This window comes from Corvus brachyrhynchos, unplaced genomic scaffold, assembly GCF_000691975.1.
Source record: "Corvus brachyrhynchos isolate BGI_N302 unplaced genomic scaffold, ASM69197v1 scaffold258, whole genome shotgun sequence".
NCBI lineage: Eukaryota > Metazoa > Chordata > Aves > Passeriformes > Corvidae > Corvus > Corvus brachyrhynchos.
Window position 1 is genome coordinate 1,569,361 of NW_008240122.1, and position 21,013 is coordinate 1,590,373.

Sequence of the window (21,013 nt, forward strand, 5' to 3'; positions counted from 1 at the left end):
ATAACACATCTACTTTTATGCACTGGTCTAAATTCAGGGGGAATTTGGATTGTTTGTGTGGAGGAGAAGAGGTAGCGTTAGCTTTAACTAATATATAGTACTTTGAATTTGATTGATTCAGCACAAGTGCTGGTCTAATTAAATATGTGCTTTCTGGAAAGGTTATTTATGTGTCCATCTACTTTCTTGGGTTTCTTTGTTTCACAGGGAGGGGAATTGGAGAATGAATGTGTCATGTGAATTTTTTTTTTTAATGGGTGTGCATTGATTCCTTTTTTTGTGTATTTGGATTTTTTTACAAGTGAAGTTGTATATAGATGTTTTGGAGTTTTGGAAAGTCAAAGCTTATTTTATTGCTTACTTTGGACATGATGCAGTCTTATTACCTGTTTACTGGGTAGGACAAAAAAGAAGTTAAGAAATTTGGTACAGGGTAAGGGAAAGATCACTGTGTGACTTAAGTTTGCTGTTAAGGGAGGAGAGACCTTGTAAAAAAGGTGTTACTGTAACTTTTCCAAGTTGAATGGGTTGTTGCACTTGTTGATGTTTGAATCAATGCTGAGATACAGCTTCTAATATTTTTTATATTGGCAGTGGAGCAAAATAAGCCCATTTCATGAAAGGACTCACTGAGATACTTTTCGTTTTAACTTACTCTAACAGGACTAATCTGAAATCACAAGTCTCTTTAATTCTGTATACTAGAGACAATCTCTTGGAAAATCAGCAATAAATGCATCCCAAATACCAATTATACATTATTGCTTGTACTTGCTCATAAGTTGACTAAGGGACTGTAGTATGTAGTATCTTTCACAACTTCCACAGAGGTGCTTAAAAGTAACTGTGCATTCCTTTTTTCTCTTCTGCTTTAGTTGTAGAATAATATTTTTTGTTCTCTGCTTTGGTGAATTTTGTGTGTTGCCTTAATATAATTAATACTTAAAAAGGAGCATGAATGGGGTTTCCAGTAGGCTAAGCAGCTATTGACCTAAGTGTTTAAAGCTTAGCTTGGAGATGTGAGATGAAAGTATAACATCCATAAATGAACTGTCAGCTTCAGTGTTCGAGACTTGTATTTATTTTCTGTTCTGTTTCTCACTGCGGGTTTTTTTTAGGTGTAAATTAAAAGAAGAGAAAGCAATGAAAATGCCATTCATGTCTGTTAAGATAGTCATATGCACACACAAGTTTGCTTGTGCTGTTTCATGCACGTATTTCCTTTGAGGCATTCATCCCCTTGGTTGGACCTTGCTTAGGGTGGAATATCCCTGCTCGTTCCTGTGCTTCTCTCATTTCTTCTAAAACAGGTGGCAACTGGCCAAAACTCTAAACCTTTTCTGTCAAGTCCCTGTGTCCTTTTGTCTGTCCAGTACTTACTGCTGTGATCTTCATCTGGCATTTCTTGGGATGACAGAAGTGGGTTTAGAAATGTGTACAAATATCTGAACTCTGACTTGAGTGACCCAGCTGCTGGAAATACACTGCAAACAACTTGCAGAGTAGGATTGCTTTAAAAAGCATCAGTAGACAGCAGTGGTAGGCTGTACTGTATGTTACTTTGTTGGGAAGGTACTGAACTGTGGAATATGTGTGCTTGAATAAACAGGACTACATTTAACTCGGATTAAAAAAAGAAACAGCTGAATGAAATGTTTTAGAGTATGATTCTAATACTACAGAAGAGGCACAGTTGCAGTTTTACTCAGGTGGTTTATTCCTGTCTTGGAATCAGGGAGTAGGTAGCCATGAAACAGGTGGTCTTCACCCTCTGAAATGTTAAACAGAAACTAACTCTGAATAAGATTTTTTTTTTTGGTGTTTTTTTGTTTGTTTGGTATTGGAGTTTTTGTTTGTTTGTTTTAAGGAAGATGTGTATGTGCTTTCAAAACTTGCATAGAGAGCTGACATTTCTGTCTGAGCATTTGTAAAAGTCTGGCACATCTACCAAAGTGAATTGAGACAAAGAATTGAGGGTATTTCATGATGATTATTTTCATTACTTGAATCAAAATTTCAATTTAAGTGTAGTCCACAGAATAGATTCAAAAGTGCAAAATAGATTTTTGTCTCTAAATAATTAAAGGTGTCTGGATACTGCCATGTACAGGAGCCTGAAATTACCATTCGTACTCTGTTAAACTGTATTAAAACCAAATTCATTTATAAATGTGCAGAGTAGAAATGATGCATCTAATTGGCTTTTGATGTTCTCATGAACTTTACTGGTCTACAGTTAATCAAATGTTGATTCATATTTATTTAATTTTTTTTGTTGTGGTTTGAATTTTACATCAAATTATATTACAAGGGGTTTAATCATGACCCATTGCTCTTTACCTCAATTTTTTAATGTATAGTGCAGAGTCTTTGAAAAGTACTTAATCTACAAAATGAATGTTCCCAGCCTTAACTAGTTATTGAAACATAGAGTATCAGAGGTATAATTAGAGTTGTGTATCTTAGAGTTTGGGGTGAGTTTTTTTGTTTTTGTTGGGTTTTATTTGGGTTTTTTGTTTATTTTTGTTTATGGTTAATGGAACATTTTCTCATACTTAATTCTGATTAGCCATAGAATTAGAACTCTTAATTTGGTATGACACTTTTCCTTTTTTGTGTTCTGCTATTCTGTGTTCCTTACCACACTGAGTATGAAGGAGCAGTATTTTTTTGCCTGTATAAGAACTGTTTTATATAATCCTGTGTTAAAAGTTATTTGGGGAATTTCAGCAGTATGTACTTATCTGGAAAGATGAGCTGAACTGCACAACCTGCTTTAACAGGTTCCTGCAGTTTTGAATGCCTGCCTTTCGTATGCAGCAAGTACAGAGGCAGCTGATTGGGGTTGGCCAGGTTCTGCTACATCAGTTGTAATTATCTAAACTTAGACATGCCAGCTGTGATGAGAAAAAAATTAGGAAGGTCTTCCTCTTCTATCTTCTGTCCATTATTTAAAATAAAAGCAGATTATCTCTGAGTCAAAAATATTTCTAAAATCTTTGTGTTAGAGGAAATTAAGACATGTTGTTTGTTTTTAATATGTGAGAAGTTTTTCTAGATATTTTCCTAAATATGAGATAAAAGAGTACTGCTAAAGTGATCACCCTGAGCTGACAACTCAGCCCTGCACTGCCCAAACAAGCCCAGTGGATGTGTGGAGGAAGGAGCTTAATTCCTGTCTGCCTACCCCTTCAGATAGAAGTGTGCCATCAACAGTTTGACTTGGGAAGCAAAGAACCTTGAATAATTAAATTTAGGTCATAAAAGTTTAAGTAACATCCGGTCTCAGAAAGGATACATATGTCTGGAGGGGGTAAAAAAAAAAAAAAAAAAAAAAAAAAGGAAGCAGGAAGAGAGAGCAGCACATCAAGGCTGAGTCAACAGACGCCCTTCGGAAAAGGGGAATTCAACCCTAACGAAACCAATTCAGAAAGCCATAAAGTACATCAGGCAAATGTATGGGAAGGAAATCAGAAGGGTGAGAAGTCTATGAAGCAGATGGTCTGCTTTGCAATGTGTTACTGTACAAAAATAGGAAGTGAAATAGTTCCTTCTCCAATAGATAGTTAAAGGAAAAAGTTATGTGGGGCTATCTAATTCTGTAGAGATGTTTTGTTCTGTTTGTTTGATGGTGTGGTGGTTTTTTTGTCAATGAGAGGGAATCACTGTCATACTTTAGGCTGTTGAATAAAACGATACTCAAGCTGGTACATTGAAACACAGCCAAATGTTGTGACCAATTTGGATATGCCAAAGAATTCTGGTAGAAGTCAGGGGTGATGAGATTGTTTTGTTCCAAACGTCCATTTTGCTGTCAGTGTGAGCAACATGGTGAAAGAACAAAAAGAATAAGAAAAGTTAGTTATTTGGTTAAAGCTAGGCAAGTTTATGAGAAAATATAGAGTAACCTGATGAAGCAGTGTGAGTGAGCAACAAGGAGACAAGGACAGCATGTTGGACTAATAGGATTTACAGAGGCTTAATTACTGTCTTAACTTGTGGAGCAAGGGGGCAGGACAAACATGAGTTTACAGATAAAAGAGGACCTTGATGTAGATTCTAAATCCTGAATTGGGCAGCCAAATTTTAAGTACATGGAGGAAAACTGAATGCTTTATCTTAGTGCTTGTCTCCAAGGTATCAAAAAAAAAAAAAAAAAGGGGGGTGGGGAAAATGTATGAGACAATGGAAAGGTAGAGCATCTCCTGTGAACAATGAACACTCAGACAAACTAAATCCAAGGAAGAGGAAATACTCCCACCCACTTTTTTTTCCTTATCCTTGTTCTCACAGAATCAGTGTTTACATTGAACAAGGCCACTTTCAGAGGCCACTGAAGCTGAGAACTCTTCTGAGAATTCAGACGATTTAGACATTTGTATGAGTGGCAAGTAGGAGGTGTTACAGTAAACAACATTTTGCTTTTAGAAAAGTGTGGAATTATCATGGGTTTGGGCGTTGGCCAATTTCAGAGGTGTGGTTTTTAGTTTTTGTTGTTCTTGCCTCTCAGCCCCCTCCAGAATAAAGTATGTCTGAATGTGTTACCAACAAAAATGAGGAAGAAAATTCATTCCCCTTTTCTGATACATGGTGTAGGATAGATTCACCAGTAGTCTCACCAGATTTAATGGTTTTCTGAGGTACAGCCCTACCACATGGACAACTTGTGACCTCAGTGTGTGTCAGGGGTGATGGGACGAACATTCGTTTACTTCCTTTTAAAGAAGCAGACAATAAAAACAACCAACCGTGCCCCGTGCAACACACAGACAAACACAACGCCCAAATCAAATGCTTTGACTCGTATCTTGTTTGACTTGTGCTTGGGAAAATCATTAGGGACTGTTTGTCTTATGAATGTATGAGTATGTCTCTCCAACGTTTAAGAAGCTGCTCTGAGGCTGTAGCATCAATGGAGATGATGTGGGCTGTTATCTCTGTGAAAATAAACAGAATTAAAAAGGGATTGCTCTGGCTGGAAACTGAACTGCCTTAGCTGTTCAAGTGCTTCCAAGAACTGGTATCTGTTGGAGCCACAATGCCTTCATCTGCCCAATTCTGCCTGCTTTGCAGCCACTGCTGTCACCAGGGAAAAAACTTGCCAGGAGTTGAGATGTGCCCCATAGCACATGAATTTCCATCTCAAATATGCAAATAAAAATCTGGGGGCTGAGCACAGTGTGGTGTACGAGAGTCAGTCCTGACGTTGTCAAATACAAGTGTTGGCTTTTTTCTTCTCTTACTAAAGAGAAATGTAAGTTAGTTGAAATCAGGTTGAGCATGTTGTATTTCCTGGTCGCTCCTGGAGATTTCCATCTAATCTAGGGCAGATGGTGGCTGGTGGTTGTGTCTCCCTCCTGTGGCACAGGGAGTTCTGTAATTCATACCTGTGAAATAAACCTTTTTTTTAAATATTTGATGGTCAGGTTAAATCCTATTAGTAAGCATCAAATGCTATGAGATACTTTTTCAGATGGGCTTTAAACTTTATAATGCACTTAACAAGTATTCTTCTCTCATTCACTGTGTGTTACCAAGCACATCTGCAAAGCAGTTTACATGCCTATTGCATTTATAGTGGATTAGTGATGTTTTTTTTACCTAGAGGGGTATGTGTAAATCCTTGATGTGTGAATTGCTTCTGCAGATGTGTTCAAGTAGAAACCCCACACTTCAAAGTCTGTATGTAAAGTTCTTGGGGCAAGGCGAGGCCCTGTGCCAAAGTGTTATCTCAATACATGTTTCTGAGGCTTGCGAAAGGAAGGGGCTTTAACTTGGACTTTTCTGCCTGGGGGAAGAAACCTGTCTTTTATTACTGTTTGCACTGAATTACGGGAGTTAATCATTGTTCACGTGTGTGTGTGCATTGAGAGACAGTGTGTTCACTGAAGGCAGTAAATCTAACAGGTCAAGTTGTTTTCTTCTGCTTGGTACTCTGTGAGATATTCAGTAATGATTTGCCCGTGTTAGGTGCTTTGAAAGCATTTTTAAATATAGCAATCACGGGTGAACAGTGTCTTAAGAAAATGCTCCTGTAATGTTTGGGTAGTGGTGCATTGTCTGAAGCACAGTAAAGCTGATGTATGGGTGTACATTCTGAAATATAGTTACATCTATCAAAGCATTAGACGTGACAGCTCATGCAGTGGTCCAAGGCAAAAAGCCCCCAGGAATCACATAATTTTCTTCATTTTCACTAGGTATTCAGTTGACAATATTCAGTTTGTTGTAACTGAAGGATGCCAAGGCAGGGGAGTTAAAAGAAACTGCTGTTTTTAACCATTATGTTGTTAATACGTTAATAACCATTTTGTTAATATTATGCCCATAGTAGGAGTTTCCACACACCTAGTGACCTTCAGTGTGAGAACATGCTGTTTTCTGTCTAGTCCAGTGTCTTTTATCTAACCTCAGGCATCAGCAGCCTACTTTAAGAAGGGTGTAAGACCTCCCTGCCAGACCAAAGTGGGATGATCTTCCTCCTCATTCTTAATGAAGTTGTTTTAACATCCTTAAGAAGGGTGCTTTGTATCTCTTCTAAAGCTCTTGTGTTTCTTTTCTTTATGCTCTCTGTGCCATGTCTGTTTTTAAAACTGGCTTTTCTTTGTGGTTTTTTTCTTTAGGCCTGTTTTTGTCAATGGTAATCTGAATGCATTTATTGCCCTCCTGAAAAGAATTAAGTGACATTTTTAGGAACGGTTGAAACCTTTGACATTACATTTTTTAGAAGTAAATGTTTTTATTAACATAAATACAGCAGTACTTGTAATTAAAGTGCTCTCGTGCTTTTAATTGTACTGATATAGCTTACATAGCCTTACACTAACAAATACAAAAATGCTTCTTTTGCAGTAGAGTTCTGAAGAAAAATAAGTCCCTGTTTAATATTTTTCTCTTAAAATGGTTTTGAAGGCAACATTTTCTTCTACCAAAGTCATTAAAACAAGATACTCTGGCAAAATAAAACAAAATTAAATGTAATAAAAAGTAATTTTGGTTGTAATGAATGTTATTTAATTTTGTTTTATTTTGCCAGAGTAATAAAAAGTAATTTTGGTTGTAATGAATGTTAAAAATTAGGTGTAATAGAGAATAATATGAGCCTATGAAATATTAATTGCCTTTTTTAAGGGTATTTTTGTTCATGTTTATGCATGGTCAGTTGGAAGGAAGTAAGCACTTTGTCTCCTGCTAAGTGTGGAAGGCTTTAAATATGTATTGCTTGGTGTTAACTTTTTTAAAGCATTACTTATGACTGACACATCCTGGTGTAGTTTACTCTTCCCGCTAGTGACCTTGAAAGCACGTCTGTGCAATAATTGCTTATTGCTGGAACAAAAGATAGTTCTGTCTATGATTTGTTTGAATTCAGGAAGCTGTGTTTGCCAAAGTAAAATCTTGGTGACGCAACTATGTCAGGTTTCAGCAGCCACACCTCTGCTGAGCAGTTTCAAGTTCTCAGTTTTAACCTTTATTCATAGCCATATTCCTTTTCCAGCAAAACATCTGAGGTGGTTTGCTTTCTTCTTTTGCACTGAAGCTGTGCTAAGGAAATGCCAAGTTAGAAGGAAAAGCAGCAGCAAGTACTGTTGAGGTTTCCAGTCCTTTTGTGCTCAGGCGACTGGACAGTAGAAGAATAAATGGATTCTCTTCCTGATCACTGTGGTAAGGTTGATGCACAATATTCTCAGGTGTTGCATGGTATAGATGGTGTGGGTTTTGGAGAATAGGATTTCATAATGAGCTGTGCTTGATACCTGAAAAGGAATGCAAAACGCCATCACTGGGCTCCAGTTGCCTTCCACTGTGCAGAGATAGAAGATCCAATTAAATAGCTACATCTTCCCTGCTGTAATGCAGTTTTCAGCCTGGCTCTGAGGTATTGCATTAATATTTGTCTTTGATATTCGTGTTTAATGCAAGAATACATTTCTAATGAGCCAAGCCACTGAAAGTGCTCCCTCTAGGACTGTGTGAATATAGTTTTCACTGCTTTATGATGAGGATTTGCCTTTCTGTAATTATGGATTTGTAAGAATCCCTTCAAAATTAATAGGTTTTGGATAGCAATTACAGTTCTGAAGTGTATATTGCTGTTAATATGCTGAGTTGCTGAGTTGGTCCCTGTGCTGTACTGGCTGTGTACACTGACCTCTTCTCAGGACCAAGTCTCTGGCGAGTGTAACTTCTCACCATTAGCAAACTGCAAGCGAGCATTTAATTACAAATCAGCTGTTTTAACTGCTTTGGGGGAAAAAAAAACCCAACAGAGTTTTGAAATTAAATCCTGAAGGATCAGCATTTCAAAAGCAGATCTGTCCATTTCTGCCTGGAGCCATCCATATTCATGTGCATGCATACACATGTGGCTTTTAATTCTCTAGTACCAAAGTTTTGTACTGAGATTTCTGAAATTTGACTCTTGGATGCAAATTCCAATTCTTGTCAAGCTCCAAAGTGCTTTAGGCATCATGTTTGAATGTTTGCTGAGTGTAGAGGGCTGAAATCAAGAGTCATGGTCTTGGAGAGTATTCAGAGCTTTGTTAATACTTCTCTTCAGCCAGATATGATGCCAGGGTCAAATCTTTGTTTACAGCAGAAGTAAATGAAGCAGTCATTTTACAAATGACTTGTGAAGAAATGATAGTAGTAGCGTGTGGAGCCTCTCTAGTCTGTTTGTTGCTGCGTTCAGCCGTGCCTCATCTTCGTCCTGCCTGATTTACTGCCAAATTATGGGACAACTCCCAAAGACCCTCACTAAAGCAGTTTGTAATCTCCTACCATGCTGAGTACAATGCCACATTCATCATCACAGCCCACTGTTTATGAGTTAAAATGGGCATGCAAAACTCATCAATTACGAAAACAGACTTTCTTTTCCCCCTCAACTTGCTAATACTCTGTTGTGTTTCTTGCTCTTCTGTGCCTGCTTTCTGACAGGACTTCCAGAGCTAATCAGCACCACTCCTTTCCTAAGTCTCTTGGAGGTGCTGGTGAAGGATTTAGGCATATTCTGTACCTTGAGAGACTAAACTGTACTTTCCACTAGGCACAAACAAGGAAAATGAACTTGCAAGCCCAGGTTTTTTTCATGGGCAGTGCTGTCCAACCAATTTGGTGGTCACCAAATACCAAAACTTTTTTATTTAAATTAAAGATTTTAATATGGTTACTAAAGTATTTAGTGTGGTTTTTCATTAGGGAAAAAAAAATTCATTTCCTCATTGAATGGATTTTCAGCCATTGATATATGCAGACTTGCCTGCAGCTATACAAATAGTCATCTGCTGTGTTCAGTGTGGTCAGAGCTTGCATCTGGCTAGGAGACTGAGTATGTGCAGATAGAATAGCTTCAGCTTTACTTGAAGTAAAGTTGTGATAGACACAAGATACCTGAGAGATCCGGATGCTCAAGAGTAGTTTCTCCTAAATGAAAAACAAAAGAAGACTGCGTGCCTCAGAAGAAGTTGGGGAATGTAATTCCATCAAGAATCAGGATAGTTGTTCAAGTGCTTGACACTTATTGAAAGTTTCCTAGAAAAAGGTTTTTTTTCTTGTCTCTGTAATATGCAGGCCTCAAATTGAAATGAATTTTAAAAAGCTTGCTGGAACAGGCAGTAAAAAGAGGAGGTATACAGCAGCTGTTATAGATGAAAAAGCTCTTTTAGCTTCCAGGATTGACTAACTGTTGCCTTCCCCTTGGGCCACAAAGTAAGTGGTGAATACTAAAGTAATGTGAAAATGGGACGGTAAAAGACTTGGAGAAAACATGAAATAATCTAATTTAAGAATGTTTTAATTGAGCCTTGGTTTTCTGGCTGCATTTAGATATAAGTGATACCCATTCACTTGGTATGTGATAACCTCTGTGAAAGGGCTGGGGTATGCAGTGGGTTTTTTTGCTTTGTTAGGAAATATGTAAAATTAAGAGTGTTGATAATTGAGTACTTGAAGTTATTCTGTGCAGAGATGAACCTTTTACTTGACGACAGATTTACGTGATATTCACAGCTCATAAATCATTCTTGCATTGCCTCCCTGCTAGACTATTGGCAGTAGAATGCATTTCTCAAAATATGCCTGTTTTCAATTAGCTCAAGGAAAATTCTCTAGTTACCGAAAGAACATCCATCTCTATTACCTGTCCCAGGAATTAACACCCAAATACATTTGCATGAAGATTACCAAAGCTTACTGTGTGTAAGCAGTGATTAAGGCTGATTTTTAAATAGGAGAGGATAGGAAGATTTAACCCAACTGCCTTTGAAATGTTTCTAATCCTGAAATTCAGAGTTGTGATTGGTTGTGAAACAGCTCCTCAGAAATGGAGAAGTGCAGCACACAGCATATTGGGCTTGGAAGGGAGGAGGATTTGAGAGAGCCAGTGTGGTGTGAGCTAGAGCTGGTCGGGCTCTGTTTCAGGGAGTAATGGGAAGGCAGATGCTGCTTCACTCACCCAACTTGCTCTGCTTCACAGAACCCTGCAAAACACAGTTTGTTCTGTGCTCTCACGGTATTTCTTGCAGGGTGAGTTCCACCTCTCCTGCATCAACTTTGTTCTCTTAACTGAAGAAAAGGCAAGGGACACTGCCAACTTTCACAAAAAGCTTATTTTTTTCCCAGGAGGATTGAAATAGTTTTAGTCTGTGACTTTCTGTATTGAAAACCAGATTTGTGTGAACTGGCATACTTGGAATGAACAATGTCTCATTATTGTGGTTGATCCAAAATCCCTTTTTGAAGGCAGAATGGGTGATCTTGATTTGTGTGAGGTTGCCAAAGTAAATGTCACTTGAAGTCATTGGCTTGCACTTCGCTGGAACAATATACCTGGCTTTTAAATAAAGCTTTTCTTCACTGCCTGATCGTGGGTGAAGAGCTAATTTATTCTGTTTTGCTGCTAGTGAACGGGATTTCTAAGGTATGAGTTAATTAGAACAACTATTTTCTGTTTTTCCTGGGAAAGGAGCGTTTACTTCAGCACGTACATTTCAATGTGTGAAATGGCAAAGAGACAATGTTTCTAGGAGCATCTTGTCAGCTCCTCTGGTGGGGAGGGCAGGTTGCTTGAGAGCACACGTGTGTATACATTTGGAGGAGTCTGTGTGAGCGTGTCTGCTGCTTCTACAGGGTGAACATTTCCCTGAGTCAGTATTGTTCCATGTGTCTAGATTAAAATGATGCTGGTGTGTGTTTGGGCTGCTAGGGCAATGCTAAGCATCTAATAATTTAAGTAGTCACCTTTTCATCGTGGTCAAGAGGATTGGGTCGTTTTACAAAGTGTGTACAAGGAGAAAAGGGTACTCTGTGGCATTGGGACTGTGACACATTGTTCTGCTACTTGTGATGCATTGAGGCTTGGTGCTTGGGCGCACAAAAGACAATGCTAAGGAAGTGCTTTATGCATACTCTATACTGGGAATTCTTGACATTTTTGTTAATAGCATGTAAGTCTGTGTTTATGAGACCTGAAAAAACACTTTAGAGATCTTCACAGTTTGTGGCTGTGTCAGTACAAAACTGGGCTTTTGTTAAAGACCTAGTGCACAGTTCTGAAGTGGCTGATGTGTGTCATGTCTGGAAGTGCTCAACAGGAGGATCTGTTCTGATCAATATACCTGCTCAAGGGATCTTTGTCTGCTGGCATTACATGTGTCAAGATGCAAAATATTCTTTCGTAAAATTTAAAAAAAACTTGACTGTGGGTTGAATTTAGTATTTGGAGGAACAGCATCTTTTTATCATATTTTTTTACCTGCAAGGTGAGGATGGGAGAGAGGGAGGAAAGCCTTGGCCGTGGTAAGCTGACCTGTGTAGGTTGTGAGTCAAGGGGTAGCAAGTACAATTTTGTCCCCTGTTTTTAAATTTTTTTGTTTAATTTATCTGTGGTCTCAGGCTTTTGAAGGCTCAAGCAGGCTAATGCCCAGTTTTTATGAATTCATGTTCTAGATTCCTTTCTCTTTCCTATAGGGCTTCTGGAAAATGTCATTTCTCCTTTACTTGCATAATAAATAAAATAAAAAAAAAGGAACAGATAATTTATTACTTTACTATAGGTTCTGTGCTTTAATAAGAATAGTATGCTTCCCTTTTACAAATGTTTTTACCCTCTTGAATGTTGCATCCCATGATGTAACTTTTCATTTGAAAATCTTGAACTTCCAAAAACCCACAAGTTGAGGCAGGAATAGGGAGAGAGTATTTTAAAGTGAGACATTGTTTGGTTCTTTATAATAATAAATATGAAATATATATAATACACAAATAAAATGTGTATATATTATATATATATATAGATGTATATAAGTGTATATATTTATTTTAAAAGATAAATATTTATATACACGATTGTTTTGCCAGCTTACTTCAGTAACAATTAAGAATGCTTTTTACTGGTGTTAAACCATTTTTGTAAAATTTGAAGAGAAGGAGCATGAGGTTTGCCTCTAGCTTTGAGGAAGCCATGGTAGGGAGCAGAGGTGCTGTGTCTGAGCAGTGCACAAGGAAGAAGGGAACACCACCATCAAACACAAACACATGGTGCCATTTGGTTCACCAGGTTGTTGTAGTGCCAGTGGTCAAATCTGCTTCAATTTCAGTAATAGTGTTAGAGTTGAGGCTAAAAACTGAGATCCTGCTCTTTTTGGAGTTTTACCCTTGATTTCTAGGGAGGAGAATGGGGGAACTCCTGAAATAGTTGTTATGTCTCAATGTTTTGTTGCTGTCAGAAGTATTTTCGAGAAGAATTTCTTTTGAGGGTTTGCTGTGTTATCACCACAGCCCTAAATGAAAGTTGCTTAGGATGGGTGTTATTCTGAAATGCTACACAGGGTCATGAGAGATAGGCAAAGCTAGCATAATGCTTTGGGTTGCTTTTCAGGCACAGGTGATGCTCTTGAAAAAGCTCCTTTTTCTATGCCTTCCAGGGAATGATTTTTGAATTTAAACATCCTGTCTCTTCAGGTTGTTTGGATAGAGCTTGCACAAGCATGAGGAGGAGAGAATTGATGCTTTATGCATGAGGAAGCATTCTGTTTAGCATAGTCAGACTAGTATGTGCCAAATACAGAAAAGCAGGAAACTGCTCTCAATTCTTGAGGGCTTATGTATTTAAGAACAGGGGGAGGTGAATAAAAGGAAAGAAAAGATCTTGATTTTTTTTTTCTCCCCCCCCCTCAGTCCTGACTGATAGAATCTCTGTTGTGTACATAATTTGTGAAAAGGAAATAATCCTAGTGGACTATTGGGTCATTGGTTTATGGGCCTGGCTCCAGGAAACCTTGAAGAGAATAATTTAGTTAAAACGATGACACTAATCATACTGAGAGGGAGGTGCTCAGCAGCTTCACTAATAGGATGTTGACTCTTTTGTCAATACTGTCTCCCAAGTCCACTGACTGGGGGCTTCCTGGTGTTACTTGACTTTCCCAGGTGGCCCATGAGAGCTCTGTCTGACCTTTCTTTTTGTCTGGTTGGGCTGTATTTGCCAGGAGCCAAGGACCTGTGCATCCCCCAGGGCTCAGGCTGGAAGGCAGAGGATCCTCTGTGAGGTTTCTGGATTTGAGGTGGTGCTTTCTGCAACTTAATTTCCTTAACCTGCCAAATCCATCAGTTGAAGGATGCTTCGTTATGTTTGTGGAAGAAATGGTGGGAACCCTGGCTTAGAGTGAGTTTGGATGTCACTGATACTTAAACAGTGGTGGTAATAAATCCCATGTTTAGCCCCTTGACTTCAAACAAAATTTATATATCAGTTTTCTGTGAAAATTTTCAGAGTATCAACTGAATTTTTCTTCTTTTCCTACAGCTATGTGAAACCAACAGCTTTGTTCAGGATGAGTTTTTTTGGGGGACAGGGGGACTGGGGCTTGTGTAATTGCCTACATGTAATCCTCAAACAAAATTACCTTATCGTAGGATATTTTCAAAGCTGGTTTATAGCACACAGAACATGTTAACATGCTCTCCAAAACAGCCACATGCTCCTTTGAAGAAAGAAAAGAAAGTAAAGGACAAAGTTGGTGTTAGCAGGACCAACTGCTTTCTTATAAGGCAGAGAAAGCTGGTTAGAGAAAAATATTAAATGCTCTGAAGAGTTTTGATTAGGTTGTATGTTGTCCTTATTTATGCTTTTCCTGATAAAAAATCAGCAAAGTAGCACCACTGCTGTGCAAGTAAAGTTCTGTGAAACATTTATAGTGCTTCTACTAAAAGGCAAGAAAAAAAACCCAACTAATTCCTGCAGATAGAATATCTTGATGTATTTTTTAAGCTGTGTGTCCTACACAACTACTTTTCTTTGTATCTTTGCTTAGAAATGTGACAGAGGTAGATGACCTGCAAACAGCAACACTTGAAATAAACTGAAATGTAAGAAGATGTTAACTCTAGGACTGTAGTTTCAGGTTCTTATATGCACACGCTATCTCTTCTTATATACCAGTCTTGCCAGAGCTGTTCAGAGAAGTTTAGACCTCATCATTCATACATAGTGAAGAATAAGAAATTTTTTTTTACAGTTAAAATAGGCTTTATATAACTTTTGCCCTTTCACTTAGCTTTTTTTTTTTAATTGACTATGAACTCACTGTTTAGCGGGGATAAAAATCATAATCAGTTGTTCAAATCGAGAGCACTTTCCCCCTTTCATAGCTCATCTTGCTGCTTTACATTTGGGAGTAGGCTGCTGCTTCTTAAACGGGGTGTGTTAGCCAGCTGGAGAAGGTAACTTTTTTCAAAGGTAGTTGCTCCAAAACATTATAGGTTATGGCAAGCTGATCTTGTGTTTAAAAAAAAAAGAAAGGCAAAGAGAGGCTGCAGAAGGGGGGTTGAGGGAAAGATGGCTGGTTTGCCAGAATAATGTCGTGCTTTCAAGTAACGGGAGAGACTTGAGGTATGATACATGCACAGGAATATGTAAATTTGCTGAAAACAAATTATTTTGGGCATGCACATGATTTCTGTTGAAGTATCATGAAGATACCCTATTTAGGTTTTAATGCCTTCCTTACCCAGAATATTAAAGCAAGTAACAGCATATGTGCATATCCTAACAATTTAATGATTAAAAATGAATTTTAAATGGTACTGTATTTTGTATTACAGCCAATGCGGGCAGTCCTGTTTGCTGGATGCCTTGCAAACTTGGGAAGAGAACAAAAGGCATCGTGAGGCATTTCTAATCAAAGGAATCCAAAAGATGTGTACATTTTGTTGGTATTCCAGGAGACAGTTAAACAAGCTGAAGGATGTTGCCAGTAAAATGGGATTGAAGTTCACTTTCCAACATTAGAGTGTGTATCTGTGAGCTCTTAGATTGTGTGAGCCTGTTCTCCAGTGGGGTAAGCTGGAGGGAATTTCAGTTTAATTTTGGAAATTTATTTGAGTTTGAAAGCAAAACCTAAATAAACATTTCCGTTTTCTTTTAACACTGAGATTTTTAGCAGTGGGGAACTTCTTGTCAAAATGCTTAGTGCATACCTTGTAATGGAAATTGTGGGAGAATGTGAATAGAACAGAAATAGACCCAGCGTTTATCTGATAGTTCAACAAAAAGTAAATATTGAGATTTGTTTCTTCTCTTGTAATGGACTATTAAAGTACAGCTGACTTGGGAATGGAGGGCTGAAGAGGACCATTTCCCCAAACAATCGTGTAAAAAAGAAAAATTTAAATCTAGATGGGCCTGTTGCTCCCATTCCCCGTGTGTTCTAACACATTTAAAGCCTTTATGAAATGACAAAGCGTGAATAAAGCATAGCTTGCCCTAGGGAGGCAGCAGAGAAGTTCAGAGACATTTTTCCTACATCTCTATTACAGCAGGGAATGTACTAAATGTAAATGCCAGGCTGAGTGGGGGAACACACCATACCTAAGCTACAGAAGTCCCACCCAGGAAAAATTCACTCAAACTGTAGAGAATATATAAATGAGGTGCTGTGCAGACCCTGCTGAAGTTTGTCTTCAAGTCTGTTGAAGTACAGCTTCCCAGTCCAGATGGAGTAATACCTCAAGCTTTGGGGCAGTGGGAGCCCTTCCAGCAGCCGGTGCTTCCCCCCACGCCCAGAACAGGCCTTCCTTTTCCTACGAGGTCCATCCTGCCTTACATAAACATACCTACAGAGCTCTGTTGCTTTCAGCACTTAATTGCTAAGCTGGAGAATCCCAAGTGCTTTAGCTTCCCTTATAAAACCAGGTTTTTTTTCTGTGCTCTGTCTTCTGAGTTGTCTTCTCTGCATCAGTTTCAGTTAAATTGGTTTCAGGAAAGGCAGGTGGTTTGGTTTTGCTTTGCTTTTGACTTGGTAGCCACAACTATGTCTATAAAACTACAACTAGTGGTTTGCCAACACCTTGTATAACTGGTCATTCTGGTTTTCTGGTGAAAACACCCATTTATTATGAGTGTGTAGAACTACTGCAAAGCATCAGTCTCAAACAGCAGTTGATGCTCTGATGGCTCCCTTCTCCCCTTCACCTCCTGTTACTGGGTCATAGCAGAAGTTACTATTCAGAGTTGCCTTTCACTTTGTATGTTTAAATTTCATTGCACTGCTGTTGCCCCAGGTAGCCCAAAAGACTGTCCAGCTTCTGAGAGATCCCTTTAGGAACAGCTAATTCTCCAAACTTTCGTCTCCCAGAATTTGTTATTATGTACCTGCTTTTTTCATATGGTCACTATGTGTGTAACTTATGTATAACCCTGATGTCACAAAACCTAAGAAACACACATCTTCTCTTCATTTGGGTTTCTTATCTGTCTGTTGCCTGTCTTTAAGCCAGTGCTTTGTTCATCTTTAAGATGTTTTATGTCTATATCATAAATACTACTGTTTATCACATCAGTTCTTTTTTAATTCTGGATTAAGCTCACTGGTGTAAGTTCTTTGGTTCCTTTTTTGAGGAACAAATTACTCAGGTAGAATCAAATCTGCCTTGTCTTCATTTCACTGCTCAATTACATTACTCTGATTTCTTTTGTTCAGATCTTGTATTATCGAGGTCATGGTTTTGCACTTGTAGCACCAAGTTTGCTCTTCCTTCTCTCCCAAACTACTTCCTTTCCCCCTCGCTCTTGTAGTGATTTTTGGCATATCTGTCACTGTTGCAAGTGCCAGTTATTTCAGTGGAATGGAGATTATCCAGATCCCCTTATTTCTTTATTCGTAAATGGTCTAATTTTGTTTCCACACTGTATGTGGCAATAACCATTACCCTATCCTCATTTTCAGTGTGTCATTTGGTCGTCTTTATTGAAACAGAAGGCAAAATATTTTCTTTGGTGTCTGTTCCTGCTTGTTTTTTTCCTAAATAATCTCTTACACCTCGGTGTGTAGTAGTTGTGTTTCTCCCCCTTCTTTGAAGCTGCAGTGTGTAGTAACAGCGATGCCCCAGTATTTCTTCTGCATGTTTCAGCTCAAGCAGGCTCCCAGTTGGTTTTACTCTTCTGTTGGTGCCTTGTAACCTCCAAAGCATGCTTTTCGTTCTTGAATGTTTTTTCACTTATGGAAAAAAATTGTTCCATGTTTATTTTTAGCATCACAGGTCAGGTTTTTATTCATCCAGGTAGTCTGGGTTTCTCAACAGATTTGTTCCTTAGCTTGGAAAAGAAACTAAATATCCTCTGCCAGACTGTTTGATGATGTCTCTTGGAAGTGATCAGGAATGGTCAGGATTGGGTTGTGATTGCATGAGCTGCTGGTCATCTCTGCTGTCCAACAGCATGAACTGGCTGCGACAGCATCCCTATTGACCTGTGACTGACCATGACCATTGACCAAAGGAATCCTTCAGCTCTTATGTCCGTGTCATTGCCATCATTCGTGTTTGTTTGGGTTTTTTAAAAAATGAAGTACGTTAGTTTCTCAGTTCACCCTTCCCTTTGACGTTTTATGAGAGAGAATCTGTGGACCACAGTTGTGAATCTCTGTAGGATCCCAGTTGCTCTCCAAAGTGATAATTGACAGAAGTCTGTTATGTTTCAGTATTTCTCTTCCTTTCTTTCTTTCTCCTCCCTCGTCCACTACCCTACCTGGCAATTTTGGCCTCTGTGTGTAAGTATTGGCTGCCTCTCAAAGGTTATGTTTCTCTTAACCTACTTCTTGTGTTTCATAATGTGGCAGAGACTTGTTTTCTTGTGAGACTAATGCTTTTTATTTCAAGTCTCTTAATTGTCAGCTGTGGCAGGACAGTCTGGTGCTAGCATGTGGAAAACAATGCATCATGCAAGAGAAATGTGTGGCCAGATTATTTGTGTGTGTGTGTGTGTGTTTATGAAAAACAACCTTTTCTGCAGGAGACTGTTACTTCAGGACTGAAGACTGCGTGGGAGAGCTGAAATTGCTGGGAACATGTTTATAGGGGAAATTCTGGCAGGTTTTTAACTGCCATATGAGAAATGTGACTGTCTAAAAGCAAGAAGTTGTACGAGTCTTTTTCCAGATGTGATCCCTTTACCTTTAATTGCAATTTTAGGATTTGAGAAGGTTTAGGAATGGAAAGACTGATATAAAATGTCTGATGACACCAGTTATTGACTCTGGTTGTTTTCTAATTCTGTGTGCACCGTAATGCATCTGCTTGAAGGTGCTTGTGCTGTATAGGCAAGTGTTCATGGTTCCTCACTGTAAGAGTGGGATGACAGACATTAATGGTGATGTGAAACTGTGTAAGCTTTGCATGGTTCCTCCCTCCAAAAGAGGGATGATAAATGTTAATGGTGATGGGAAACCGTGTAAGCTTTGAATAGTTAAATTTTAATTGTATATCTGGATCTGCTACAGATACTGTACTGTTGAGAGTGCTCCCTTCAATTAATTGCCCAGACCATCTTCCATGCTTGGTGGGTTTTTGTGGCTTTCTTCTGTGTGTTTGTTTTCTTTTCCCCCTTTTCTCATGCTTTTTTCCCCCATTTTCCTCCCTTTTTGTTTTTTTTCCTCTCTAATTTTTGTTTGGGTTTTTTTTGTGTAGCTTTTCTTAAGCTCCAGAAGGGGAAGGCATCACCAGGTCTGCTGGTTATGGGTCTGTAGGTGGGGTTGTGCAGAGGGTTGGGGGATTTTTCTGCTTGATTTTTTTTTTTTTTTTTTTTAATTCTTCCGAGTTAATGGTGAGGAGAGATGGGCAGAGGGAAAGCATTAGCAAGTAGTGATGCCTGGCAAGGGTTGATTACATTTGAAATAACTAGTTGGGATTTGTGTTGTTTAGTTTTCAATGAGAAGGAAGAGGAAGTGGGACGCATCCTGTCTAGCAAATTCTTTTAATGCTCCACGATTTATCTTTGCAGCCCGTGCAATGAGACTCTTCAGATTATTTTGTATGTGAAAAATGTTCAGAAAAATGTTCAGTCAGCTGTTGAGACTTCTGCCTCATACTGTCTGTAGACTTAAGTATTCAAGTAGCCCCAGACATGTTGTTGCTGCTGCTCCCTTAAGAGGTGAGCGTGTATTTAATGTCAATGTAATATCCCTATGCCAGAGAAAGAATCTCAAAAGTTTTGAATCCAAAACCAACTCGTTAATAAATATCATTTTGTTGTCTCACCTGACACAGTAATTCCTTTCCTTTATGGTCACTGAATAGTGAGGCACCCTCTGCCTTGGTGCTGCTTTGTCCTCTGTGACCCTCAGTGAGCTGCTCTGAGGGGCCAGGTCAGTGCTTGGCTCTGTGGGTCACAGGTGCAGCTTTGCACACAGACAATCAATCTTCAAGGCCACTTTTTGGTCCTGTGTACAGTTGGGATCTTGTTTGCTCCTATCACCAAGGAAGCTGCTTAACCCCACCAGCAGGCTGGTTGTAAGATGAGTTCATGTTGAGATCCAGGGAGTATTGTGATCAGCTCTTGTTTTGTCAAGAAAGGGAGCCTTTAGCCCTTCTTTGGAGAAGCGCACATCTTGTTGGGTTCTATTATTTACCACTTGACAAAAGAAGGGTTAGTTTCCCGATCTTTCAACTCTGTTTTTGGACTAAGGAAGAGAGAGAAAAGCAAGAAATAATGATTTGAAATAAATTTTTAATCTTTGCTGTTCCAGGGGTAGGTTTCATTTTTGTCAAGGTGCTTTTGGAGAGTGAAATGAAGAATACATTTTAAATCTATTTCTTTCTGTCTTTTTGATGTGCAGATGGGACTGGAACTGTGTGTGTTGCAAAAAATCCTGGACTAAGGTTATTTGTTTCTAGGCAGAAATACTAAGAGAAACTTACTAGATTAAAAAATTAGGAAATATCATTTCACAATACATCTAAGCACCTCTTTTAGCATAGTAAGTGCCTCAAAACAATTCCTGTCATCAACAATTCATGCTTTAAATAGGCAAGAAAAGCAAAAACAGGATAAAAGGAAATACTTAAAGTAAATAAAGGTATTTTGTTGGCCATCTGTTCCCCCTTTTTGCTAACATCAGTTTTATTTCCTGCTTGGTCCTTAGTGTCAAACATCTAATATTACACCTTCTGTATTCCCAAACCTGTGGAATTAGCACCTTTGTGCATGATGTCAAAGAGGAGCAAACTGTTTTAGTGTCATTATTTAAAGGCAATCCCTGGAGGAATTTGGAAACAAACCCTTTTTGGGCAAACGCTGCTGGGAATTTGTGGCTTCTTCTTCCATGGTTCCCCCAGGAGATTGTCCTTGCTTTGGAGGCACCATGGGGCTGGTGTGTCATGTCTGGCACAGAGCTGGAAGCAGCTCTTGTCTTGTTCTGGCTGGAAAATCAATGCAGCCAAAGGTTCCTTAGGAAGGGCCTTGTTCAGTGCGAGCTTTGGGAAATAAAATACTGACTGAAGTAAGGGAATCCATCCCATCACTGGGAGGGTTTGCAGGGTGGTCTGTGTTCATGTGGCTTGTGTTTTGGTTTTTGCTTTGTGTGTCTGAATCCTGTTGTGTACCTCTGATTTGTTCAGCATGGCTAATAAATTACTACTTTGCTGGATTTTCCAGTGGATTGGAAATATGACTCTTACTATGGAAAAAACGTGAGTTTGTTTTCATTGATATGCTTTACTGCTTTGTTTTCATAAT

General features: G+C 38.8%; 1 protein-coding gene across 1 annotated transcript in view; it reads left to right on the forward strand.

The window, feature by feature from the left end:
- Positions 1-7,625: 7,625 nt before the first annotated feature.
- Positions 7,626-21,013, forward strand: part of EML4 (echinoderm microtubule associated protein like 4) — a 114,010-nt gene continuing 100,622 nt past the window's right edge. The window contains exon 1 of the mRNA XM_017744817.1: positions 7,626-7,665. Within this exon, the coding sequence (XP_017600306.1) occupies positions 7,641-7,665 (25 nt within the window). The 5' untranslated portion in view covers positions 7,626-7,640. The remainder of the gene's footprint in view (positions 7,666-21,013) is intronic.